At 54.6% G+C, this 27,802-nt stretch overlaps 1 protein-coding gene across 1 annotated transcript; it reads right to left on the bottom strand.

Moving 5' to 3' along the window:
- SORBS3 (sorbin and SH3 domain containing 3) lies at positions 1-22,479 on the bottom strand. The gene is given in 22 exon segments (XM_044912554.1): positions 1-831; positions 2,936-3,042; positions 3,592-3,684; positions 4,483-4,796; positions 5,966-6,091; positions 7,495-7,609; positions 7,796-7,842; positions 7,967-8,005; positions 8,007-8,020; positions 8,243-8,382; positions 8,775-8,821; positions 9,397-9,483; positions 10,269-10,322; positions 10,416-10,502; positions 10,751-10,838; positions 12,804-12,897; positions 13,351-13,389; positions 15,572-15,635; positions 16,464-16,657; positions 18,114-18,231; positions 18,484-18,640; positions 21,165-22,479. Coding segments are annotated over 21 exon segments (2,031 nt in total). The 5' UTR covers positions 18,586-18,640; positions 21,165-22,479; the 3' UTR covers positions 1-769.
- Between the last annotated feature and the right edge of the window lie 5,323 nt (positions 22,480-27,802).

Raw genomic sequence — 27,802 nt, 5'->3', positions numbered from 1 at the left:
CCTGGTATCCAGGTTTATTTTACAATCTCTTCCAGAGGGGACTTGGGGGTTGGAGGAGCTGGGGAGGCAGGAGGGGAGGCTCCCTGGGGAACACCTGGAGTAGGCCAGTCCTCTGAGGCCCAGCCCTTCCTGGGCCTTACAGCAGCACGGTCACACACACAGCCCAGGGCTTGGCAGCCTTGGGGAAGGGGGGGCCTTCGAGCAAGACCTCTTGCCAGGCCTTGGGCACTAAGGGGTACTGTGTCCCTCTCCCACCTCTCTCCCAAACCCAGCTGGAAGCAGGAAGGCAAAGGGGGCAGTGGGCAAGCTGGAGTGAAAGGGGACGAATCCGCTCCAGGCAGAGGAGGCCTTTGGTCTCTGTTAGGTTAGGAAGCTGGTCCTTGGTAGAGGAACCCCATGGGGGTAAAGCCGGGAGCCGGTCCCTGTTAGAGGAAACGCCATAGCCAGGCGAGGTGGGGGTGGGGGGGGGGCTCCAGGGTCTGGTCTCAATAAGGCCTGGAAACAGTCTCCACTTCAAAGCAGACCTCTATATTTGGGGAGTGGGGTAGGGGAGGAAATAAAAAGGCTGCTGGAGGAATGTTTGTGAGCTGTGGGTGGGAAGCAGTCCAGGGGGCTTTGAGGGGGGCTCCGAAGAACGGCTGCTGGGGTTGTCTGCAGATGCCAGCAGCTCAGGTCTTGGGGAAGGAGGATGGAGGGGGGATCCTCTCCCCGTAAGTGCTACTGCTCCCCACCCCATCCTGGCTGGGCTCTGAGTTGCCACGGAGACCACTCACACCGGAGCTACGTAATTTCCAGGGAATGTCCCAAATTTCTGGGTCCTTCGGGAGACACCTGAAAGAAAAAAAGAGAAAAGGCATAAAAGGCATTCCCCAGACTTCTTGAGTAGGAATGTGGGGGGGACGGAGGATTTGTTTTACTCACTTCTGCCCCCTAGTGGGAAGAGGGGCAAAGCTACACTTCCTAATTCAAGGACTTGGGAATTTGGGTCCCCTATAACTTGGCACACAGCACTGAATTACCCCACCTTCCTCAGGAAAGCAAGGAAGCCGGAGGTTGAATCCAGAACTTAAATGTGGAGGAAACTCACTGGTCTCACCTTCAATTTAGACATGGGACAGGCAGGCAAGGCCTAAAGAGAAGGCCAAGTGAATTCCCCAAAAGTACTCTGTTGCTTAGGGGTAGAGGCGGGAGTAAAATCCTGTCCTCTGGTCTGCTACAACCCCAAAGAAACCCGTGTTCTGGAGTGGAGAAAAGAGAATGCTAGAAGATATAGGAATGTAAATGAAATTAAAGTCCTGAACCTTCCCTTCCTGGCAGGCTGGCATCCTGACTTCCTGATGAGCAGCCCATGCTCACCCTGCCCCCAGGCCTTGCCGATACTGTCCCGCTGCCTGGGTTGCCTCACCTGCCCCTTAAGGGCTAGCTCCCCCACTTCCTCCAGGAAGCCTTCCCTGCCTGCACTATCTGAAGTGATAACCACTAGCCACATGTAGCTACTTAGCACTTGAAATGTGCTGGTGTGGGGCACCTGGGTGGCTCAGTTGGTTAAGCATCTGCCTCAGGCTCCCTGCTCAGTGGGGAGTCTGCTTCTCCCTCTCCCTCTGCCTGCCCCTCCCCCTGCTTGTACTCTCTCTCTCTCTGTCAAATGAATAAATAAAATCTTTAAAAAAAAGAAATGTGGGGGCACCTGGGTGGCTCAGTTGGTTAAGCGTCTGCCTTGGCTCAGGTCATGATCCCAGGGTCCTAGGACCAAGCCCCACATAGGACTTCCTGCTCAGCAGGGAGTCTGCTTCTCCCTCTCCCTCTGCTGCTCCCCCTGCTTGTGCTGTCTCTCTGTCAAATAAGTAAATAAAATCTTTAAAAAAAAATAAAAAATAAAGAAATGTGCTAGTGTGACTATGACATTGAACTTTCTAAACCTTTCCTCTAAAAGCACTTGTGGTTTTAATACCACAAAAGTGGTGCTTTTTCTTCTTGTCTATATTTGCAAAACTTTATGAGTGGTAAAAAAAAAATTCAAATGCAGAGGTGTACAGAGTAAAATGAGAATGTGCCCCCAAGCCCACCCCTCCAAGGCAAGAACCGTCAACAAGTTAGCACTCCATAATCACTGGTGTGTCTAAAACTTGGTCAGCAATGATGTGCTAGGATTCAGATGAGAAAGGATGGGTTGCCAGGTCAAGAGACTGCCGTTAGGGCCCCCTCTGCCCAAGCAGCCTTGCCACCCTTTAAGCTCTGCAGTGGGAAGGGCTTCTGGCTGCTCATTACTCTTTGAGGATGGCCCCTTCCTCTGGAGCGGAGGCCTATATGGCCCTGCCCACTCAGAGGAAAAAGGCCATGTGAAGCCTGCTGGGTTGGTCACCTTGAACCAGGCCAAGGCCAACTTGAGGCTTCCTGCTTTAGTCCTTTGCCTGAGCTGCCCTAGGGCCAGCCCTGTGGACTGGGGAGCCAGCTGCTAACTGGGGGTGGGGGTGGGTGATGCATGGGTGTGAGTGAGACTTGGTCCTTTCCATCAGGAACTTAGTGTCTCAGGAGACAGGCCCCTGCCCCCCAAACTGCTCCAGAGACAAGTGTGTGGTGGGAAGGAGCAGGGGTGTGAGGGTCGGGAAACCTGCTGCCCCGAGTCTATACCGACCTCATCAATGACCCTGGCCTCGTCTATCAGACATGAATCTTGGCTGAACCAGCATTGGCAGGGCGTGGCAGCCCACCCAAACCTCCCCAGCAACCCCCAAGATGTCCCCTTCTGACTTGGCCCCCAGCACCCTAAGATACTCCCTCTGGTCTGCCCCCAGCTATCCCGCTGGGGTACTCACAGATAACCCCCTTCCGGTCGGCCCCGTAGCCCACCCACAGGCCCCTTCCGGCCCGCCCCGTAGCCCACCCACCAGGCCCCTCTGGCCGACCCCACAGCCCACCCACCAGGCCCACATACCCACGAACCAGCCGTCGTCACACTGCTGCATGACATCCACCCGGTCCCCCTCCCGCAGCTCCAGCTCATCCTCGTTTTGGGGTCTGTACTGGTACATGGCCCGATACCTGTGGGAGACAGCATCATGGCAACCACTGGAGCCTGGCCCCTGCCTCAGGTCAGGCCCAGAGAGTCTAACCCAAGTGTTGCTACATCCCCTCAATTTTCCAGATGACCCCATTATCCCCTGGCCCAGCTCCAAGAAAGGTGACTCTGTCTGGCTTCAACGCATTCTTTCCCCGGCCTGCTCCCTGTGCTCCGAGCCCTACCCACCCCAACACCTCCTCCTCGGAGCTCCCACTGCCTTCAAGTCTGTTCTACCAGTTCGCACACTTCACACATACACTCACTGACCTCAGGGCTGGAAACCCAGATAGGAGGCTGAGGCCAAGGGACAGAGAGTGGGAGGCTTGCTTTAAGGCTATAGGGCTGGCTGGGACAGATCAGGCCCATCACAGACAAGTGGCCCCCCACCAAATCATCCCTAAGTGCCAGAGGTAGGAGTTTTCCAAATCCATCTTAGGGGGGAAGGGGCAGGCTACAGGGGCGTCAGTGTGCTCAGTACTGCCTGCCAAGCAACATGCCACCCCGACCAAGCATCCCCAGATGGTACTCACGGAGTCCAGTGTATCTGAGTGGTGTTGGGGGGCATCCCCAGGTCCAGGGGACGGCTGGATCCTCCAGGATGGGACAGAGCTGACCCAGGGGTGCTCTGGGGGTCCACAGGAGGAAAGGCAGGCACACACAAGCATGAGGGAGGGAGGAGAGTGCCACGGCCCCCCCCCACCTTCCCTGGAGCAGCATTTCTCATCCTGTCCCCATCTTATCCTCTCAACCCCCATGACACAAAGAGGTCTGTTTGATCATTTCACTTCACAGGTGCTCGGAAGTTGAGGCCCAGGGAGGGTAGGAGGCTGATTCTAACGGCCAGCACATGGGAGGGGATGGGAGGCATCCGTGCACTAGCCGTGCCCGCTCACACTGGTTTGCTGAGAGAATGGACGAGCACAAGAGAGAAGGCCCTTGTTTACGGCCTACCTCAGTATGAGGACCAATGAAGTCTTTTACCCATCAGCTACTACAAACTTTTAGTTCAAACTACCCCATTCCACAGCTGAGAAAACCGAATCCAGAGAGGGTAAGTCATCTGCCCAAGGTCACACAGCAGGTGAATGGCAGACTTCTGACTCCCTCATGACTGTGTCCCAGAAATTGATATAGGCAGATCACGAGAGTGGAGTCTATAGGGTCAGGAGGCCTGCGCTGGCTTTGGGGTCACACCTAGAGCTGGCTGGCTGCCCCATGCCTCTCCCAGCTGTAACTGCAGCTCAAGGGCCAAAACCAACTTCATGGGTGTGAGGGCCACAGGGCTAGGGTGGCTCTGCCCTGCTCTCCCACTGCTCTGTCCTGGGGCACACCAGGAAGGATTCCAAAGTGCAAATCCACCAAAGGAATGGAGGAAATAGTGTGGGAAGCAGGGATCAGCTCTCCAGTCTGAGGCAGGTCACCCTACCTGGGTCTGGGTTCTGGGCTCCTGGGTGGGGAAGGAGAAGCCGGTGCGGCGGGGGGAGGTCCGGTTCCCCCAGTCGGTGGGATCCACTGGGCTGTGCGGCGTTAACGGGGAGCAGGAGTGATGAGCCAGCCGGGCAGTGGTCAGGCGGGGAGACGCAGGGAGCTGGGGACCGTCGTCACAGATACGGAGCCGGGGCTCGCGGTACACCTGCACATAGCTGGCGGGGAAGATGCCCTGGCGCCCCGTGCCTGAGATGCGCCCCTCGTACCAGTTCTCATTCACCTTGCGGATCAGGCAGATGCGCTCCCCCTGGGGATGCAGAAGGCCATGAGCATCTGCAAGGCCCTCGGGAGGCCCGGGGGGCCGTCTCATGTAGACCTGGCGCCTTGCGCAAGCGAGCCAGCTCTAAGCAGGTGAGCAGGAAGTCACAGTCACATCACAAGGCAATGGTAGAGTCAGGAGCCGAGGCCAGGCTGCCTGAGGGAGCCCAGAAGTCGGGGCTCTTCCCACAACGTGCCTCACTGGGTGTGGATCAAGGCCGGCCTCTTTGGGAAGCCTACCCGACACCTACTCCTTGGACTTCACATTATCCTCTCCCTAGAGTTCTGGTGGCTATTAACAAATTGGGCTCTGCCAGTTCCAAGTTGTTCAGCCCTGGACCAGTTACTTTGCCTCTCTGAGCCTAGTTTTCCTCAGGTGTTTAGTGGGGATAACAATCCTGTTGCTGTGAGGAGCAAAGGAGATCAGTGGCAGACTGGTAAGAAGCACTGGACAGGCATGAGCCACCACTGCCACGATACGGTCCTGTCCCTGCCTCCTCGCTGGGTGATCCATCACCAGTGCATCAAAACACGAACTCTCCGAGGGCGGCCAGTGTGTCCTCCAGCCAACATGCTTGCTGACATGAGGTGAGGCGGCCCTGGGGAGGGTGGTCTCCAGCCCTCTCCTGCCCCCCACCTCTTTCCACCCAGCCTTTCCCTCTCTCTCCTTGGGGCCAGCTCTTCCGGAGGACATTCACAAGGGGCATGCATGGCCTCTGTCCCAAAAACCAATGAAAGGGAGATCAGTTCCCTGTTTTCTAGGACATTTCTCAAACTTACCTTGACCATGGTCTATAGCAAAAAATATGTCCTAATAACAAGCCTGTACACGCACATGTCCATGGGTATATATGTAACTGCTTAAAAGTTTGACCAAATACCCTTTCTATATGCAAGACATTCTAACATTTCCATTCTGCTCTTCTAAAAATGCTGACTGTGATCCTCACAGCCTACCAACCTGCAACTGGAAAAAAAAAAAAATGCAACTACTCTAGTTTCAAACTTTTTAAAAAATGGGCTAAATGAAGGGAAACATATCCAAAGAGATTAGGAAAAATTTTAAATACTGGGTGAAGATGGGTACACTTGACGCTACACATATTTACCTATGTCTTCACACGCCCCGCCCCCCCCCCACTTCCTGCAGGGCCGAACCTTGCGGAAGGACAGCTCCACCTCCAGATCTCCCTTGAAATTGTACTGGGCCACAGCTTCTCCATACTCCAGCACCTGGTAGGTTGGGGGCTTGATGGGCTTCGGGATCTCATCTGCAGGTAGCACCTATAGGAAGAAAGGTCATGAGAAAGACTCAGCCCGGGCATCAACCGGGCACAGACCTGGGGCTCCTGGGAGGGTAACAAAGAGACGATGGTATGGGCGTGATCTGCCCCCAAAGCCAGTGAGGATGTGGACACCAGACACAAGCTTGGAGGGTGGCTGGGGTGAGCACAGCCAAGGGGTGGTTAGTCGCAGAAGGCTACCGGAGGAAGAATTTCCCCTAGAGGTGTGGAGTAGGCAATGTCAGAGCCAAGATGGAAGCCAGTCCTAAGAGACAGCTTAAATTGGAGCCCAGAAGTAAATGAGGAATTCCAAAAAGCAGCACCTGGTAATCTGATCTGAAAGTGGGGATCTAACATTTTACCACTGCTGAGAACCAAGTATCCCTCTTTCCCCTCCCTTCTACCCCACCCAGTGCCCAGAATCCCCATATTCTCTTTGCTTCATCCTACTCATAAAAAAAATCAAGAAGCTAGTAAACTAGTTCATACTAAGATGTAAATTACTGATACGATGGAATACTGGCTATACTTTGTGGAATTTCAGAATCAGAGTGACTGTTCTGAAGGTAGGGGAGGCCTACTGATGCTTGTCAAATTGAGAGCCCGAATTAAACAACAACCCAATCCATGGGTCAAAGAGGAAGTCACAAAGGAAATAAGAAAATAGAGTTGAATGAAAAAAAAATCCAAATCTATGGGGTGTAGGTAAAGCAGTGCTTAGAGGGAAATTTATATCATTAAATGCTGATACTGTATTTTTAAGTTAACTCCACCCCCATTGCGAGGCTTGAACTCACAACCCCAAGATCAGGAGTAGCAAGCTCTACCGACTGAGCCAGCCAGACACTTCTGGGTCTTGTACTTAACCACTTGTCTCCGAACCTTAGCAAACACATTTGTAAAATGGGGATGACTGGTCACTTCTCAGGTTAATGAGAGCAACAAGGGAGGTAATACACACAAAGGAAGTGATGAATGTATGTGTGATTTGTAAGCTGTCACACACTTCATGCTCTTGGCAGTTGCCCTCAGGATCCTTCCCAAAGACAGCGTGAGAGAGACGGATGCTGAATGGTGACAGTCTGGGCTGGTGGCCTCTGGTGCAGAAGCGGGGTCATGTGGTTCTCCATGGGCTGGGCTCCACCTTTGGCGCTCATTTAAGAAACATGTCCTGAGTGCAGGCAAAGCACTGGGCCCAACCGTGCGGGGGGCCGAGGGCATGAATGAGGCTGACTTGGCCCCTGCCCCCTGGAGTTCACAGTTTTACCTACCAGGAAGCCTGTAAGATGTGGAGGAGCAATCAGCTCCACAGAGGGGCCGTGCAGGGATAAAGGGGTATGCACTCTAAGTCTCTGCAAACCCGTGCACCCTCCCAGCTGGGCTCCTGCTTGCTCCTCTGCTTACCTCCACATAATTAGCAGGGAAGATGCCTAGCCGGCCATGGTGCTCCCCCTCCAGCCAGTTCTTGTCCACCTCCTTGTGGATGTAGACAATATCACCCTTCTTCAGAGTCAGCTCCCTGCAGGCCAGAGCAAGGATATCCAGCAAGATGAGGTCCTCCCAATCCTCCTTCCCTTCAGACCCTGTCTAGTGCACCCAGAGTCTCCTCCACCCTCTGCGGGAGGCTGTAGCAGCCCTGTCCTCCCTCTCCTCCCATAGGGTGCAGAGACATTTGGGGGTGGGGGTTGGAGAGAAGGGCACTTACTTGGGGGACTGTGCCTGGAAGTCAAACTTGAGTCTGGCAGCCTTCCTCTGGGCAGGGGGAGAGGACAGAGGGAGTCACCTTAGTCAAACAGGTGGCAGGTCTAGAACAGCCATCTCGAGAACCACCCCAGATCCCCATGCACCCTACCCTAGTGCTCCCACCCCTCCTTACCTTCTTCTCTTCCTTCCTGGCTGGGCTGCCCCCCTCGTTCAGAGGCATTAGGGTCTGTGAAAAAGCGCTACCTCAGCTTGGGAAGGCCATGTCTGGGGCGGGGTGTTCGGATGGGGTTCTGCTCCCCCCCACCCCAGCACAGGGCCAGTGTTAAGAGGGGGCTCTGTGACCGTCCTCCTCCCACCCCAGCCCCACCCCAGCCGCACGGGGCACCAGCATATCGGTTGCACGGTGGCGGGCCTCTGGATAAGAAAAAGAGCAGGATCTGGTCCTTACCTCGAGCCGAGTAAGGGTAGACAAAGTCCCTACGACCTAGGAAGGGGCTTGCTCCATCCGCCATTCTGTGGGGGCTCAGGGGCCGGGAGGAACCCCGGTAAAGTGCATTCGGGGAACTGGAGCTCCAGGCGGGGGCCGGACTGCGCGGGGACACAGTGTGTGAGCCACCTGTCTGAGGCCTCACACCCTACGCCATTCACCCCTGCCGCCCGAAAGTCTCCCCGTCTCCCGCCGCCTCCTCCCAAGGCGTCTCCCACGTCCCGGGCTCTCAACAGGATGTCCTACTTCCCCAGCAGTCGCCGCCGGGAAAGGGTGCGGCCTGGGGCCGCGGGAGGCGGGAGGGCGCGTGGGAAGCGGGAGGCCGCCGGCCGCCGGCCGCGGCCACCCAATCCTCGGGCGGGGACAGTTGCCCTCCGCCGCCACTCGCCGGCCTCCAGGCCCCTCCTCCCGCGCCCTCCGCGGGGCTCGCCCTCTCCCTGCGAGGCTGCCGCCGCCCCGCGCCACGTCCCCCGCGCCCGGCCTGGCCACTCACCGCGCGGGGGGCCGCGGCTCCCGGGACCGTCGGGGCACTTGGGAGCTCTGTGAGGGGAGACGGGGCGCGGTCAGGGCCCGGGACGCCGGGTCCCCGTGGCAGCCGGCGCCGCTGCCTCCGGAAAAGTTTGCGGCTTGGAAGGGCAGGCGGGGTGGGGAGGGGTAGGAGGGACGCGGGGTCCTAGAGTCGCCCGCACAGGCGGGCGGGCCGGGAGCCCAAGAGGAGCCGAGGAGCGGGGGGGGGGGGGGGGGGAGAGCCCCGTGGGGTGGCGGAAGAGGGGAGGCCGGCCCAGGAAACCGGGGCCGGGTAAGGGTTGGGGTCCCTGCGGACTGAGGTCGGGGGTGGGGGGGGCGGGGCGAGGTGGGGGCGGGGAGCCCTTGGCACCCGGACGTCAGGCTGACGTGGAATCGGCCTGGAAGGGTTCTTAGGGGTCATTTGGAAAAGTCAACGCCCTGCATTTTGTAAAGGAGACAGCAGTCAGGGATGAAGTCCGTCCAAGGTCGTGCCGAGTGCGGCTGGAGGCGACACCTCTGCTCTGCCTGCCCCTCCCACCCACGCTCCGCTGCTGTGCGGGGGACTCCGGGTCCCAGAGTCACCCAGGAGGGGACTGGGAGGCCGGTACCTTGTGGGACGGCTGCCGGGTCTCAATTGCCCGCAGGTCCTTGTCCAGCTCCGCACTTAGCTTGGCCAGCTCTCTCTCCAGCAAGACCTGGGGGAGGATTATGGGGAGAGACTTGGGCAGTGGGGAGGGGGGCGGTGGAGGGCACAGTGGGGGAGCACTGATCGAAGGTCAGATGTGAGAAACTTAGTGGGCAGCAGGACAAAGCAAAGCACACTGTGCTTGGGTAAAGGGCAGGCTCAGGGCACAGGGCCAGGACAGGCTCCCTGCCTGTGGGCCTGCCCAGAGCTGTGTCTCAGGGTGTCAGGACCGCCCTTCCACAGCTTCTCACTGGCCCTCTCATCGGTCCAGCTCACCCATCCCTACTCCCATGATAGTACCTTAGTACTTCCTGATAGTGCCTTTTGTCCTGTTACTTTGCTGTTGGAGAGCCCATAAAGCTCCTCACTTCCTCTCTCATCAAGTCTTCTATGGCTTTCCACAGCCTGTACCCCACCTGCTTTCCCTTCCACTGTCCCTCCAGCCTTTGTCTCTGCACTCCTCCACACTGAGCACGTGCTCTCTCTCTCTGCCTGGCCAAGCCCTCCCAGCTCCACCTCCAAGAATACAAGTCCACACTGACCACTCCCTTCTCTGCTCCCACTTTGGTCAATAGACATGTATTCAACACATATCTGAGTGCGTATTGTATGCCAGGCACTGTCCCAGGTGCTGGGGATACAGAGGTAAACTGTATGGGACTGGAGAGGGTCAGAGCTTTGGGTCTCTGGCCTCCGCCCATGGTCACTGGGGCCAACAACCACCCAGAAGTCTCCCTCATTTGTCCCCGAGCATAGCTATCTCCCTCCCCCTCCAACATATCCTGCAGCACTCACCTCAATGGGCTGGGAGGGCTTCTCAACAGGGTCATCCACTAGCGGTTTCTTGGGCTAAGGGTGGGAAGGGTGAGTCAGAGGGGGAGGATTCCAAAATGCACTAACCAAGGAGTATGTGCACTCTCAGAGGGCTAGCAGGACACTCACCTTCTGTCCAGTCTCTAGTTCTTGCAGGAACTGGTTCCAAGAATCTTCCGTCCAGACATTGTCTGCTTTCTCTTGGCGTCTGGGCACCTGCATGGAAGTAGGTGGGCATCAGCTTGAGCAGAGGGGTACCAGGACACTCTTCAGGCTCCAAAAGCAGGCTTGTAGGCCACTGCCTCACCCCTCTGCCTGCCAGTGCCTTCCTAAGGATTCTGGGCTCTCCTGGCTGCACAGGACAGGCTCCAAACCAAAAGGGCATTATCCTACTCTTCAGCAGAGGGGCCTGGCCAAAGAGCACAGTGCCAGGGGCAGTGAGGGGAGGATGCTGGGAAGGGTACCTGATTTGGGGTCTGGTGTAGGGAGGATGCTCCAGGATTACAGTTGAAGGTGCTTCTAGGAAACTCTTCAGAGGGGTCCCAGCGTCTTCTAAAGAAAGGGGAGGACATCTCTTCAGTTTCCTTTTAGGGAGACTAAGGCATAAGTGAGAACACAGCCCTGCACATGCTACCACGACCCCCTGCCCCCTGCTACTGGCTCCAGCCTGTGAAAACAGTGTTACACAGTGGAGAGTTATGCGCTCGGAGTTCAAGTGCCAGCTTCATCACTTAGCTGGGGTCTTTTGGCAAGTTACTGAGCTCTCAGAGCCTCAGATTCAATACCTATAATATGAGAAGGAGTCCCACCTTCGTGAGGGTGCGGTGAAGCTCTGTTGGGGGAACATATGTGAGATGCCCAGGAGAAGGCCTAACACGTGCATCTGCTCCATGAGTGGCCAGTCCCTTCCTACTGGCCTTAGTGAAATACCCTACGTGCGTGTTCAGTCTGGCCCCATGGCTGTGGCTATGTATGTTTGTGCAGCTTTGAGGAAGCTGGTCTTCCAGGTTGTCGCAGTCGAGTGGTCTTGCACACATGCCCAAGGGTGTGGGTGGGTCTACATCCTAGTCCGAGGAGAATCCCGGGCAGGGCAAAGGGCCTGCAGCCCTGACTCGGGAGCCCTGGGCAAGCTATTTTTGCTCCCTGCGCCCCAGTTCCCTGGGGGTGCTGCATTCAGTGATGTCATCTGTGAAACCACTCCAGCTACCAAGGCTCCACACTGTCACGTTTGCCTTCGTTCCCCTCCAGGGCTCCTTTCTTGGCTGGCTTAAGTGTTCCAGACTCTGTTGAGTCTGAATGTTTCCACCACTGTACCAAGATTATCAAATGATGGAATGTCTGACCAGAGGGTCAGGATTTATTGGCTGTAACTATGACTCTATTCTCTATTTTAGAAATAAAAATATTAGCAATACCACTGACAATGAGAATAGAATACATCATTCCTAACTTAGGGAAGCTCTAGTCATAGTTGAGCCCGTATATTAATAATGTTCGTGGAGGGGCACCTGGGTGGCTCAGTTGGTTAAATGTCTGCCTTCGGCTCAGGTCATGATCCTGGAGTCCCGGGATGGAGCCCCATGTCAGGCTCCCTGCCCAGCGGGGAGTCTGCTTCTCCCTCTGCCTCTGCTCCTCTCCCACTGCTCCTCTCCCCACTCATGCTCGTACTCCCTCTCTGTGTCTCTCTCTCAAAAAAATAAATAAAACCTTTAAAAAATAATAACACGTAGAGACTTGCTATGTGCCCAAACCCTCACAACCACGGTGTGGTCCCCACTCAGCAGAGAGCTGAGGCTGGGTAAGTTGCCCAAGGTCGCATGGCTAGTGGCAGTGCACCAGCTTGAATCCGAACTCTGCGTTCAACTCTTGAGCTCTTAGCCTCTATCTTATTAATGATGCCAAGAGCCACAGGACAGGTATGGCCACGTTCTTGAGGTTAATACCTTCCTGTAAAGGAATAAGAAACTCATTGATTTCACTTTGAGGCAAAGCTGCTGATTCTCAAGTTCTGGTTGAGCGCCCTCAGGGCCCCAGCAGCCTGGGCTGGGCTTGTGTGGTTTGTGCAGAGCAAAGGGATACATCCTTCACTTAGGTGGAAGTGTGAGGAAAGTCGGATCCTCTTGGGAGGAAAGTTAGGATCCTCTGCACCCCTTGTTTGCTCTCAGGCTTTGGAGTGAATGGCCACAGGTCCACACCTAGCCACGGGCCACCCCACTCTTCACCCCATTATGACCTGTGGATCTTTGGCGTGATGAGTTCCTGCCGCCAACCACAAAAGCAACGCAAGCGTTCCTGACCAGGAATGGGTGCAAAGTCCACCCCTGCCCACCACTCCCCTTTGGCCCCGGCAGGGAGAGAGAGAGTATCTGGAATGGTGGGGACCCTAAGAAGGAGCAGAGCTGCGAAATGGGGTGGGAGGAGAGGCTGTACTGGCTGTGGCCACCAGGGGGTGCCAGTCCCCGCCAGGAAGCCAGTTTCCCTCCGCAGCCCTTGGGCCCCTTTCCCAGGAGGACTCACCCGCTCAGAGAAGAGGCCTGGCCTGGCCTGGCAACCGGTCTTTGCTGGGGCCCTGGATGCCTGGAGTCTGTAGAGGCGGCACAGGAGGAAGCCACTGAAGGTGGGAGAAGACAGGCCAGGAGAGGTGAGAGCTCAGCTTGAGGGTACTGGGTGAGCAGGGAAGATTCTGGCACCCACTCCCACACATGCTCTTGGGTGGCTGTGGGAACAGGGTTGGGGGTGCTCTGGACCACGCTATGGGGGCTTTGCACCAAAAGCTTTACACTCCTCACTAAATCTTCACAACTCTGGGGTAGGTAGTGTCCCCATTTTACAGATGAGGATAGAGAAGCCCAGAGAAATCACAGCCAGGGCAAAGACACTCACTGGACAGTGAAGCCGAGGCTCTTCATTGCCACCTACCAGGGAATTTGGAGCTCACCGGAAATGGGCTATACAAACTTCTCAAGTTGAACTAAGCCAACTGGGGAGCCTCAAAGCCAGGCATGGCTTACAAGATGGACAAATGCAGGCAGTGAGCTGGGGCGGGCCACCCGCCCCCCCTCACCTTTGGGTGATTCCTCAAAGGTCCAGTCCAGCTGCAGGTCTGCGGGAGCAGAAAGGACCAGATCAGGGGTGGGGCAGCAAGCGAGGATGGCGAGCCCCGTGAGGCTGCCTCAGCGGCTCCCAGCCGTCCTCCTGCCTAGGGCAGGGGACAAGGGGCTGAGTCAGGGCCTGAAGAATGTCCCGAGGGAGGGAAGGAATTAGGAGGGCAGTTCTCTGGAGGGTTTGAAATGCCTCTGGCAGACTTAGGGCCTGAGTGAGCCAACCCAGGCAGTGGACTTGCCCAAGCCCTCCTGCTCCTCCCTCCCTGCGTTCCCACACACACCCTTCCTCTGACCTTTGTAAACCGGCCCTCACCAAGTCAGGTTGGGGAAATTCCACTTCTCCTTCTCCCTCTTTCCCTTTCTGCACCCTCTTCTCAATGCTGGTCCTCCCAGATCCACTCCTCATGGCGCTCATGACTTTCCGGGGCCTCCTAGGAAAAGCTACTGACCCGCCAACCCACTTGATCCCCTTGGCATGCACACGTGCCACAACAGCACCTGTCTTAAATCCAGACCAAAATGCCTCTCTCCAGATCCCATACCATCCTCCAGCTCCGGCATTGTTTTGTTTTCCTTTGCGGCAAAGAGTTGGCCATAACAAATTCACTGTCTCCAATTCCCCTTTCCCGTAAGTAAATTTTCAGCCTCACCACGACTGCCCCAATCACGCTTAAGAAAGACGCCAGTGACCTCCATGTTACCAAATCAAAATACTTGCCCCATCAGCAACATCTGTCACAGTGGCTCATTCCTCCTTGAAATTCCTTTTTCATGTCGCTTCAAGAAGACAACTCTGGTTCTCCTCTCTGCTGTACCTTCTTAGTCTGTTTGGCTGACTTCTGCTCATCTCTCAAACCTCTACACATCCAAGTGCCTCAGGGCTTAGTGCTTGGGCCTCTGTCTATCTCCCCAGGTGATCCTGTCTAGTCTTCTGGCTTAAAAAAACCCATCTATTGCAGGGATTCACATTAGAATTAGTTGGGGAGCTTTCAATCAAAATCTTTTTGAGTGAATCCCAGGTATTTCCATCTGCAGCTTAAGCCTCACCCCTGAACTACAGACTTGCATATTAACTGCCTACTTGACATCTCCAACCAGATGGACCTCATCGAAAACTGAATGCCTCTTAGACCGTACCTCCCTCAGTCCTCCCTGATTTTGGAAGCAACATCCTTTGACTTGCTCAGGTTTCAAGTCATCCTCGACTTCTTTTATTCATGCCACATCCAGTCTATCAGCAAATTCTCATGACCTTCTCCAGAATCCCACCAGGCCCGCTACTACTGCTCTGGTCTGAGACACTGTCGGCCTCTAGCCTGGATGAAAGCCAGGCCCTCTAAGTGGTCTGCTGTGTCCTTCACTGCCTCATCTCCCACCCAAGCTGGCAGCCAGAGTGAGCCTTCAGAGCATGTCACTCTTCTGTGCTCAGAACCTCCCCTTGGCTCCTCAGCTCTTGCACAGTAAAAGCCAAAGCCCTGATCAGGGCCCCAAAGGCCCTCCGTGACCAGATCCTGTCACTCTGACTCCGTCTCCCACCAATGCCCCTCTCACTCCAGTCCAGCCTCTCCTTGCTGCTCCAGAACCGGCCAGGTCTGCTTCTGCCCCTGGGTCTCTGCTGCTCCCCCTGCTGCCAGGCTCCTCCCCTGGCTCTGTAGGACTGGCTCCTTCCCTCCCTCAGCTCTGGGCTCAAATGCCACCTATCAGGGCCTTCCCTCACCAGTCTGCACTGGGCACTGACCTTTCCTTTTTCTCCCTTGCCCTTACCACCATCTGCCATATTAAATATGTATCTGTTTATTCTCCCTCTGTCTTAAGCTTCACTGGGGAAGTGACATTCTTTTTTATTCCCTGTTTCATCTTCAGCACCTAGAATAGTGCTCAGCACACAGTAAGTGCTCAATAGATGGTCAGGGGACTGATTGAACAAATGAGTGACTGCATGGCTTCCCAGTACTGTAAGAGGAGACGAGGGACAGTGTCTCGTCATTGTCCTCCCAAGGACAGAAAAGAGTTTGGAGACTCCTCCCCTTTGGCCTGTTTTAGGGAGGACCCACCACAGAGCCTGGGGTGGGTGGAGAGGACCTCCCAGAGTGGCTAAGTTCCCTTTTCTGCCCCTCCGTACCCCAGCCCCAGGGGCTGGAGCCCACTCAGCAGAGAGAGGGCCCTAGAAGGGTGTCTCACCTGGCATTTTCCGGTGAATCTGCTGGAACATTCTCCGGTACCAGTCCCTGGGGCTATCAACACTCTGGGATCAGAAAAGACAAAGTCAGGCCACCTTCTTAATAGGAAGCCACAGAAGTTTTTCCTTGCTGAGTCCTTTCTCTGGCCACCCTTGAAGTGGGCGGGCTGTTGTGATAGGTCTAATAAAGTAACTTCATATGGCACATTACATATGAATAAGGTGTAGAGAAGGATCTCCCTCAGTGATGATCTATCCCGAGGCTGTAAGATTTGGGGTGATTTCTGTTTTTTCTCTTTGCTTTCCTATATCTCTGATGTTTCTACAACAAACATGTATTTCTATGTAATGACAAATAAATGCAATAATATAGGGGTAGAATGGCATTTCACAGCTGAGACTGAAAACAGCCCTGGGAGGTATGTTACCTACTTCACTTTCAGATGCAGAACTGAAGGCAGGCGGCTGGAAGAAGGGCAGGGCCCTCGGAGCCTGGGCTCTGGATCCTTCCAAGCCTGCCACAATGTGAGGGCATCTCACTCAAGACTCTGCTGGCTCATTCAGCCCAGTCATTCACTTAGTGGCTGTGCCAGGCCCTGGGGCTATGAACAGAGGGGGTCCCTTCCCCGGGGCAGCCCTTACAGCAGGGGCTCTGCACCTCTGAGAACCTGGGGGAGTATTCTAGATCTCCCTCTCCCCCGACAGACCACTTGTGCAACTCAGACCACAAGAGCACCTGTAATTTATGTGGTTCCACCCATCATGGTGGAACCGCTGCTTTAGTCTGAAATGGTTTGGGTGCATTCTTCGTTGCTCCCACTTTAATTCACAGAAGTGGAGCTCAGCATGAGGTCCCTGGGCCCCATCATCAGTGGCCCCCAGCCCTGGACTCACAGATCGGGGGGCAATAGGCATGCCGCTCTCATCCACAGGCCCGATTCCCTCATATTTGACCCAGCGCTTGTCCCGACGCTTGCTGTCTTTGGTCCATGTGGCTGACCAGTTCTGGGGATGCTGGGAGGCAGGGGTCTTCTGGCTCCCCGAGGGCCGGCTGCCAGGACTGGGCCAGGTCTGATACCAAGCAGGGTCTGTAGGGAATGAGCAGCAGAGCATTAGCAATGGGCAGGGGCCCCACCTGGACTTGTTTGTCTCTTAGCTCTTCAGAACATTGATCCCGTGGGTTCAAAAGTTTCAACATCTTGTTTGTTTGACTTGATGAGACAGACTCTACAGCCTTCCCCATTCCCTGCAGGACCAGAGGCCTTTGTTTATTTTTTAGTTAAAGTAAGTGAAAATGGATTTTGTTTTGAGAAATCTGTGCCCGTGTCTGCCCTATCCTTTCTGAGGGCTGTCCTAAAAGCCTTCAGAATGAGGGCTGGGAATCATTACTTGCAGAGAATGCTGGGGACAATCCTAGCTGGGAAGGCAGCAGGGTGTGGCAGAAAAGACACTGGGCTTGAAGGGGGGACAAAGAATTCAGACACCAGCTCTACCACCTACTGGCCATGTGACCTGGGGCACAGCAAGCAACCTCTTGGTGCCTCTGTTTCCACTTCTGTAAAACGAGGGTAATCATGGCAAACATCCAGAGAGATCTGGTGTGTATGACCGTGCCTAGCACAGTGTCTGACACACAGTCACAAGGCTCTTGAAGAGGGATAGAAACTCATTCACCAGACATGGTGACTGTGTCCTCAACTTCCCCAGAACCTTCAGCCCCCAAGTCACCAGAGTTGCAACATAACAGCGTTGGGGCTGGAAGGACCAGGGTTGAATCTCAGCTCGGACTCTATGACTGAACATCTCTGAGACTCCGGTTCCTCGCTGGGAAGAGTTTGATAATTGTACCTTATCTTTCTAGGACATCAAGGGATTAAATGAGAGAAGGCTTATAGTGTGTCTTTTCAGTGTCCCACATGTTCTAAGGGTTCAACAATTATTTGTTAAATGAATAAACTACTTGACACAGGGCCTGCCTCAGTGAGATGCTCAATAAAGGATGTCTGCCTCCTCAGGAAAGGGGTCTTAGGGGTTGACCTGCACCCAGGAGGTCCTGGGATCTTCTGGACTCCATGGCCCAGGCTGGGATGACTTGTGGGAGCCCAGGGGCTGACGGGCTCTCAGAGCTGCCTCTCCAAACTTCTGCTTGGCTGGTGAGTACAGACTTGTGGGGTTTGGCCCCTGCTCTTTCTGCAGCCAACATATGCTCACATTCCTCCACCCTTCCATCCCCAGTCCAAGCTATTCCCCAACCTGCTAGAGGTCCCCGTGCCTCCCAAGGCTGTGTCCCCTGCACACTTCCTTCCCCTGGCAGGGAAGGGATGTGTCAGCCTGCTCTCTCCCTCAGCAGATTTCACACTCACAGGCCATCAGTGTTCACACAGAGAAGGGCAGCTAGATGAGCTCAGAGGCCCGGGACCTTGAGAGCCCTCCATGCCCCTCCTGCCCATCACAGGGTGGTGCCAGATGGCAGGGCTCAGGAGGCTCTGATCCCCCCACCCCCGACATGGGGCTCCTGGAGCAGGTTTTCCTGAGCAGACCTACCTGGGTGCCGGGAAGCATCTCTCCTCTGGGGGATGTACCCATTGCACACGGTCCTGGGCGCAGGGTCATGAAACTGGAAATTAAGGGTATTGGAGCCACCATCCCGGATCACAGGCACCTGTGGGGAGGGGCCAGGAGCTGCAGCTCAGGCCCGAAGGTTCCGCAGAAGGGTGGCAAGCGCAGACACAGTTTACCCCAGGTGAGGGCTGGAGGGCCCTCCCGACCCCTTTGCTGGTAGCCGGTGAGGCTCTCTGGAGCTGTCTTCTGCCCCTTCCCTCCATTCCTTTAATCCTCCTGCTCCCTCACCTGTCCTTGGAGGTCCCCGTCCACCCCGGGCCCACAGGAACCCTCTCCTCACTGTCTCACTCACCCGTGCCCCCCGGGAGGACGACCCTCCGTGGGCCCGGAGATTGCCGGGGAGGAGGTGGTCCAGGCTGAGCCCAGCTGTGAGGTTGCAGGGTGGGGCCTGCATGCTTGGGTCAAGGTTGGGGGGCTCCGGCTGTGCCAGCTGCTCCTCTGTGTGTCCTCTGTGCGGAAGGAAGGAGGAAGGGGAAGCCCTGCTGGGCTCGGCCGCCTGTGCCCTCTGGGCTCAACCTTGGGGGTGGGGAGGGGGCAGCGGTGTGGGAGCTCAAGGACCCAGGAAACAGGCCTCTGTGGGCCCTGGCCTGAGGGCTGCCCAGGCGGCCCCCAGAGGCACAGAGGGCTGCTTGTTAGGCCTGGGCAGGAGCTCGGGGTGGGCGTGGGGGAGGGGAGGCTAGTGAGGAGGAGGAGGGCGGCTGGCGGGGAGCGGGCCTGCTCGACAAAGCCTTGGGCACACGGGCCTACTCACTGCACAGTGTGGCCTGCTCCCCCAGAGGGAAGGCAGAGGGGACTGGGGCAGCTGGCTCAGGAGGGCCTGGGCATTCAGGACTTTGTTCCAGGCCCCTCTGCCTCCTCCAGTCCCTCCGTGAGCATCTGCTTGCCAGCAGGCACAAGGCCTTACTTGGGCTGAGGGAGAGGCCCAGAACAACAGCAAGGCCCCCCGCCTACTGCCTAGCAAGGCCAAGGTTATGGGAGGGGGAGAGTGTGGGGGCATTTCCAGGCAGGAGGAACTACTCCTTCTGAGCTCAAAGGAGTATCAGCTCCCTTCTTTGGCCTTCTTCCCTGGGACTGAAGCCTCAGAGGACTCAGGGGGCCAGTGAGGGGTGGGATGGAAAGCAAAGCAGTGGATAGGAGCCAAGTGGGACTTGCTCATGGAGACGTGGTGCTGAGTGTCCCCCACCCCCACACACCACTTTCTTTTATACCTCCAGGCTGGTTTTGTTAAGATTTTTTTTTAAAGTAATCTCTACACCCAACATGGGGCTTAAACTCACAACCCCAAGATTAAGAGTCGCACACTCTACTGGCTGAGCCAGCCAGGTGCTCCTATCCTCCAGAGGGCTTTTTTGAACAGAGGGTCTTCCTGGCAGCACCATGCCTGACTGGCTGGCCTGGTTCTTCTCTCCCATGCAAAGGTTACTCCAGGCACCCAGGAGATGGAGGTGGTCAGGCTGTCCAACAGGGCTTTTCAACCCTGCAGGCTGTGGTGCAGAACTCAGCCTCCCCACCTGTGCAGCTGGACTGGACCAGAGCTGAGCCAACCTCCACTGCTGGGGCCGGACCCATTCTGGCGTTTGTGTTTGGAGTTAGGCTTGCATGTGCCTGTGGGGTTTGGGGGCTCACGAGAAGGCCCAGAGGGCCTGGTGAGGTGCTGTGTTTGTGTGTGGTGGAATGGGAGTACAGTGCTGTGAATGTGACTTGTGGGAGGTACCACAGGGCTGGGAGGTATGTGAGCAGCTTGGGAGTTGTGGGTACAGAGGGATGTCAACTGAATGGTAGTGGGGGGTATGCAATGGGGGTTCATATGAGCAGCACAAGAACTGTAGAGACTAGAGGGGGTGAAGTTACAATAGGGGACTGTGATTACTTCTGTACCCAGTTCCTGCTCAGGCCACAAGGGCTGGAGGGTACAGACAAGGCTGGTGACAGGTCCCTGTCTCTGTTCTGAGTGGGGATTTCTTCCGACATTTGAAAGACCTACTGGGGACATAGCTTTTCCATGCTCATCCCTGGCTGTGGGGGGGCGGGGGAGTGAGGGCTGGGGCTGGAGGAGGGGCTGCTCACCAGCTGGATCCAATTAGGACTCTGACCAAAAGCAAAACATGCGGACACACCCCAGTTCCCGCTGTTTTCCTTCCCCTTGAGGGGGAAATTGAGGCAGGGGATAGCAGGAGATCCAGAGGCCGGAGGCAGGCTGGTTCCTAGCAGCAACCCCTCCCTTCCCAGCTGACTGCGCGAAGCCAAGTTGCAAGGTCAGCATCAGCAGTCCCAACCATCAGCTGACCCCAGCCTCCTTCCCTCTCCTCCAGACACACCCTTTGCTGCTCAATGAGAACTGCCCTCTAGGAGTTTGGGGAGGACAGGATGTCCCCCCATACCATCCAATTTTCAGGGGTTACTGATCCTTGGTGGCCTAGCTTGCCCCTCCCCAACTGCTGCCTGTGGCAGGCAACCTCCAGAGACAGACAGGGGTGCGTGGGGAAGAGTGGGCTCACTTTTTCTCTCAGTGGCTGTGCCAGGAGAAACTAAAAGCCACTTCTCATAGAGAGATGGGGGCATGGACGCATTGGTCCTGCATCTGGCCGAGGACAGAGAGGTGCCAGGAAATCTCTGGGGTCCTCCCAGAATTCTGGCAGTCCTTCGCCCAAAGGGCTGGAAGATGTGAAGTCGCTCAACTGTTTGTAGCCGGCAGACTCCTTTCCACCTCCAAGTATGGCCATGACCTTGGGGGCTTGGCCCTAGGAGCTTTTCCAGGTATTTTCCAGTTACAAACCCACGTGGACAAAGACAGGTTTTCTCGAATTTCGCCTTTTCCAGATTGAGAGGGGACTTCACCTCTTTCTACCCTGGAGATGGGGACGAGGACCCCCGGGGGAGGGGCACTCTGCCTTCCCTTCGGGTTGGGCACGGGTCCCTCCTCACCCTCGGGCCCCCGCCTCCTCTCCGCCCCCTCCCCGTCCCGGCACCTACCTTCCCCAGCGAGCAGGTGGCACCGACTGAGGACGCCGGGGAGGGCAGGAGCATCTCTGCCCGGCTCCTGCCTGGTGCGGCCGCGGCGGGCCCTCGAGAAGGTAGGACAGGGAGAAGTCCGGGCTGTGCCGCTCGCCCTCGTGACCGGGTCAGGACGGGCTCCGCGAGGCAGGGCGCCCGAGGAGGAAGAGGGAGATCGACGGGGCGGAGGGCACGCGCAGGGAGGGAGGACCGCGAGAGGCGCGCGGGCGGGCGGCGCAGTTTGTCTCCTTCCAATCTGCGCTGTGGGCCGCGCGGGTAGGGTGGAGGGGCCGACGACTCCCTCTCCAGCCTGTGGGGCGGGGGCTCGGGCCGGCCGGCTGGGGCGTGCGAGTGCCCTCCGTCGGGCCGCGCCGCGGGGACGAAGTGGCCCCCTGCCGAGGGGGCCGGGCCGGCCGCGGGCGGCGCCGGGAGGGGCCGCCGAGGGTCCCTAGGGAGCTCGCTCTGGTTTCCCAGCTGCCTTCCCCGGCCCCCACCGCAGGGCTGGCGTCCGGGCGGGGGGTGCGTGTGTTGGGGGGGGGGTGGCCAGCGCCACTCAGAGTTTCCAGCGACATTTCCAGCGTGTGGGAAGGGAGCCCTGCATGGCGGAGCCAGGACAGAGGGCAGGAATGATTAAAGATCCCGGGTCAAGCCAGCAACTGATAACCGGACCGGCAGCCTCGCAGACGGGACCGAGATGCAGACAGGCTGGGGCCGAGATAAGGGCGCCCCAACAAGTAGAGTGGCTCAGAGGACCGAGTTAAGGTCCCGCCGCCTCCTTCCCCACTTGGGGAGATTTTGTGCTTTCGCAAGCGCGCGTCCGGGCGTGTGCAAACAAACACACGCACACAGATGCGCGTGCACCGGCAAATGGGCGGATGCTCACACACGTGCAAGCACCGGTGAGGGCAGCCCGGGGAGGAAATCGGCCTTAGGGAGCGGCCCCCTGGGCGTGCCGCGCCCCTGAAGAGGATGAGGGCGGGGTCCCTTTGGCGGGGATGGGGTTACCAAGGTCTTGGTGTTCCCATACACCGTGTTTGTTTTGATCTTGCTGCTTCTGTTCCTGCTGCTCTGACACCAGTCTCAAGAGGCTGCGCCCACTGGCTCCCAACCCCTCTGGCCGTCCCGTCTTTCCCTTCTCCTCCAGGCCTCTGTGTGCACAGAGCATGTTATAGAATGTGAAGGTGCTTAACGAATGTTTACTGGTAAAGGAAAAACTGGAATACTTCTTACCCCTTGGCTTGGTTCTGGGACCCAAGCCCCAAACCAACCAATAGCAAGTAGTTATCCGGCAATTTCACATCCATTTGGGGAGTGATCAAAGATAAATTATAAAAATATGAAAACATTTATTACATGCCTACTGGGTGTAAGACTGGTGTCCTGAGACCACCATGCACTTTAGGGTGTTTTCTAACCACATCATTCAACTCAAAAGTGGAGAAGGAAGGGAATGGAGAAAAGATGAAAAAAAATTTTTTTAATTCCACCATTATTGATGCTATTAGCTTTATCTTTTCTCAATTCAGTTAAAAGAGCTCTCCCCGTGTGGTGAACCAGCTTGAAACAATATCACATGTGGAAGAGGAAGGAGGCATGTTTAGAAGCTTGAGAGAGACAGGCATGCTGGCTAGCGTCCCCTGTCTGCAGGGCTGCCATGTGGAAAAGGAATGGCTGCACTAGCAGAAATGGGACCCTTGGGTGCATACTTGGAAGCAGATCCAAGGTTTCTAAGGAAGAACTTGAAGGAGGATTACAGGGGTTCCAAGCCTACTGATCATTGGGCATCTCTCTAAAAGTAAAGACTGCATTGAGAAGGGAGCTGAATGAGGTCACCTTTAAAGCCCCTTCCAAGAATCTCTAATTCTGCAGGAAAGCTGAAGGATAGGATGGGTAGCCCCGACCCACAGAAGACAGCTGCAGAAAGGAGTGTAGGCATTCTGGGACTTCTTGAGGACAGGCAGCAGTGCACTGTCCTACCCCTAAAGCTTGGATACTTACCTACCCACCCTCAACACCATCCTCCTCCCTCCCTCAGGGATAAAATATATGCCCATTTCCTTGTCACCAGTTTTTTTTCCCACCTGTCAGAATCCTTGCGACTAAGAAGGGCCACATCTCTTTCATGTTCATCCTTGCTCTCCAAAGATGGTGAAGCTGAAGATCTTCCAATTCCAGGAATCCTGGCCATACCCTCTCTCACCAGCAGCGAGCGTCTCTTATTCTCTAGGGCTCTGACCTGGACTCCAAGATAAATATTTAATGTAGGGCACCTGGGTGGCTCAGTCGTTAAGCGTCTGCCTTTGGCTCAGGTCATGATCCCAGGGTCCTGGGATCGAGTCCCACATCGGGCTCCCTGCTCGGCGGGAAGCCTGCTTCTCCCTCTCCCACTCCCCTGCTTGTGTTCCTGCTCTCGCTATCTCTCTGTCAAATAAATAAATAAAATCTTAAAAAAAAAAATTTAATGTAGAGGGTGTAGCTGAGCTGACAAAGGTCCTTACTTCCTGTTTCTCACAAAGGGAGGTAGCACTCAGGGGTGAGGAGCTAGGGACTGGCTACCAGTTTCATCTCTATGGGAATAGGGAGTCCAGTAAACAGCTTTGTAGGAGGAGGCGGGTAGGCCCCACTGGAGACCTAAACCTTTCTCCTGAGCTGCTCTGACTTCTGCCTACTTAGGCCCAGGCTCTGCTGGGCTTATCACCTTTCTCAGGTCAGAACCTGCTCTGCCCTGGTACCAGTGGAAATCACTCTCCTTCTGAGTCTTAGGCCATGTGCTTGGACCAAGGACGAGCTATAACAGGATCCCTGCATGTTCCCTGGTGGCCATCAGGCCTCATAGCAAAGAGGATGAGAGACTGGTAGGAGCATAGAGCATAAGGAATCTCGACCGATTCCTCCCTTTCTGCACATATTTAGGGAGAAGACTCCTTCCTCTGAAAAGCGGGGAGGGGAAGTAGCAAAGTCCAGGGATGTAGCCAAGAACCAGGTATCTGATTTCTCAACCCCTCCCTCCAGCCTCAGTTCTACTTGCTGCTGGCCTAACCCCGCAGACAGCTGGCATGGTTTAGGGAGAGGCTGTCCGAGGTGACCTGGCTGTTGTCAACAACAAAGAGATTCTTTTCATCCCAATGTACTATCTCTGCTCTGGTGACTCCCTTATCTAACAGGGACCTCCCTCCCTGTGACTCTTTCCCCGTCGCTGGCACTGCCTTCTGTCAGGGGGCTGCCTCTGCCTTCTCAGAGTCACCTGAGCCATAGTAAACACAGTTATATAACTGCTCTGTTTATCCTAGCTATCTGATCCTGGTCAGCAGTATGCCCCATCCCCACCCCCGCTCAAGCCTGCCACCTTTTGTTCTGTGAATTCTCCCCAGGTGGCACCCATGTCAACAGAGATCCGTCCATGCCCACCACACTATGGGTGGGATGATTAGCCAAGAAGACTCCCAATAGATGTGGCTCTTCACATGGAGCGGTAGAAAAAAGGTGGCTGTTCATACAGGAATACGGGTCACTCTGAAAACCGACCTCTGTCACCAAGAAAAAGGACGAATGGAAAGAGCCCTTAAGTGGCTTTTTATTGTAAGTGAGCAGAGAACTCAGTTTTATTTCTCAAGTGGGAAAAAGGAAGCCAGGGATCCCAGAACACATACACCTGAACTCTCAATTTCTGGAGAAGGATCTTTATCTAGTACTGGGCGTCTGGCATTTGAATGTCACACTCTGAGATCTGCCCTGAGCAGCTAAGTGGCTTCCTGGCCCTGTGCCTCAGTCCTCCCACATTAGGCAAAGGAAGGGCATCTGCTATTCCTTCCCTTCTCCTCCACAGGGATGAACTCTGGCATATTTTTTGGTTAGGCTTTGAGCAGGTATTTTTTTTTTAAAGATTTTATTTATTTATTTGAGAGGGAGAGAATGAGAGACAGAGAGCATGAGAGGGAGGAGGGTCAGAGGGAGAAGCAGACTCCCTGCCGAGCAGGGAGCCCGATGCGGGACTCGATCCCGGGACTTCAGGATCATGACCTGAGCCGAAGGCAGTCGCTTAACCAACTGAGCCACCCAGGCGCCCCGAGCAGGTTTTTAATTTGTGCTCTCAGAAGACTGTTCTCTTTCTGCCAGAGGAACTGAGCGAGCAGACCAGAATGGAGAAAATATCCCTCGCAGGTGAGATATGGTCCGCACCTGGCGGCCCAGGTGTGTGAGCAGACCCTGACGGGAGTGGAGAACACGGCTTTCAGGCCTGCCTTGCGCACATCTCTCTGTAGCATCATGTAGGCAGGGTTCTCAGAGTCAGTCACATTCCAACCCCGGAGGCTGCGACAGAACTCAGCCTTCTGCCCAATTGTCTAGGCTATCTTCAAGGAAGCCTTTACACTGACATCACATCAGCTACTGTTCTCTCTCCCTCCTTTTATGGATGAGCAAACAAGCATCATGTGCACATGGGGTGTCTTTGAGAAGAACGGAGCTGGATGAACCTCGTTCAGTTCTCAGGAAAGAAAGAAAGAGCAAGTGGCTGTCAGTTCTTTAGAAAGCAGATTTTATGAGGGAAGGATAAATAAGTGATGACCTCAGAGGGAAAACCCAGCCAAGTGAACTCAGCCACAAAGAAGGGCACACAGAGCAGGGGCTGGAAAACTAGGTCTGCATCAACCTTCTTTCCTGGCGCAGGTAAACGGAGATAAGGAAGATAAGAGGGTTGGTTTGTTGATCAGAGCATGACTTCACGGGGTCTACTGGCCTCCAAACAAAGAATAACCTGGTCTTCCCACTTCTTGAATTCTATGACGAACCTTCTCTTGAACTGCATCAACATCAAAAAGATTGTCTAATTTACCACTACGTTATTAATCTACTGGACCAAAATTAATTAGTTTCTCTCTAAAACCTGCAAGTCATGATAGAAAACCCAGGAAGACCACGTAATTACATATAGCAGGCAAGAAGGTAGGGATTGAATCTACATTTGGTGGGAGGTAAATAGGAGTTTGCGTTTTAGTTCTTAATTTCCAGGATTTTAAATAACTTTTTTCACAACTCTGGAAATAAGGGCAAACATTGCCTCATTTTACTGAAGGTTTAGCTGAGGTATAAGGACATTGCTAAGTCAGGACGCTATTTGGATAACAAAGATCCCAAAATGCATAACCAGCTTATTTGAAATTAGGAATCTGGGCTTGTTTCCGGCCTGTAAACTGCACTGTGGCCCTTGACGGGGGCTGCACTTACAGTACAATTGCCTTACTCAGGCCTGGCAGGGCCTGGATTCAGACTTTCTGCCTCTCCTGCCAGAAATGATAAAATGCCCTCATGGATACATTTATCCTCTCCAAGGGCCCTGGGTGCTTCCCCTCCCCTCCATCCTCCACTTATTTTCCCTTGTGAATCCACAGCGCCTCATGATATTTCTACTTTGGGGAGGAATCAAAAGGCTGGTTTTACACTTCCTTTTCTTGTTAGTCCAGCTCCACATTCAATGCCTCTCTGGCTCCTTTGACTTTTCCCAAGATGGAACTCATGCCTGTCTATTATTAGGATCATAGGCAGAGTTATTAAATTACTACAATAAAAATTATTTTTATCTTTTGTAAAGACAGTATGTTTTCTGGGATGTCTTTCTTCCTTTTCTACAAGCAGTGGCCTCTGCCAGAGAAGCCACAGGGGGAGCTGGGACTTGAGCAGAGTGCAGGGAAGGAGGGTGGGCCAAGGCAGTAGATTCTGAGTGGGAGAGGCAACACTGCAGCCCCCAAAACCTATTTAAAACTAAAGAAAAGACTGAAGAGGTAAGGGAAAGAGGTCTTTTTTTGTGATGAGATTCCTTTATCAGAGACCAGACCAGACATCAAATATCAAGCTTTCCCCTGATTTTTGGAATTATTAAATGGGTAAGAGCCAAATATAAGTGTCTCTACCAGGAAATAAAGACACAGGAAGCCAGTAAAGTTATCATTTAATTTTAACAGTATTTTTTTTAAGATGACTTCTGATTTACAAAAAGAAAGTTTTAACCAATTAATTTCTTGATCACAAAAAAGACTAGTTAATTTCTGCCAATAAATAACATTTCCACCATTTTCTTTAACCTAACCAAAAGCAAGAAAAAGTAAGTAATCTCTCAGCACAAGCAAATAATCCATCATTCAGAAAAGCCTTTTAAAAAATGACATCATGAGCTAATCTATGTCTGACCACCTTTTAGGAAGAAAAACCAGGATCCTTTCTTGGAAAATGCCTGCTAACATTTCCATTGGGAAAAATACTATTGGTCACAGTGCATTGAGAAAGGGAAAGTAAGGCGTTGATGATGGCATCTTCAAAAAGGTTCTCTGACAAACCAAAAAACCTGTCTTTTAAATGCTACAAATCAAAATATATGGTAGGCCTCCTTCTTATTACATGCACTTTTAGTTTAACATGCAAAAAAAAAAAACCCCACAAAATGTTATTTGGAGATAGCTATGTCAAGGAAGTGAAGGGGATCTGGGCAAGAACTTACAGGAAGGCAGTGTGCATGGCCCTACAGCTGCTCAGAGGGATGGTCCACATCCATGTCCTTGCTTCTTGATCTTAAGCCACCTTGACTTGTCATGAGGGTGTTGAAGAGGAGAAGATGCATAACC

Source organism: Neomonachus schauinslandi, chromosome 2 (assembly GCF_002201575.2).
Source record: "Neomonachus schauinslandi chromosome 2, ASM220157v2, whole genome shotgun sequence".
Classification (NCBI taxonomy): domain Eukaryota; kingdom Metazoa; phylum Chordata; class Mammalia; order Carnivora; family Phocidae; genus Neomonachus; species Neomonachus schauinslandi.
Note: the sequence above shows the minus strand (reverse complement) of the source record. Positions and strands in the feature narration are given on the sequence as shown.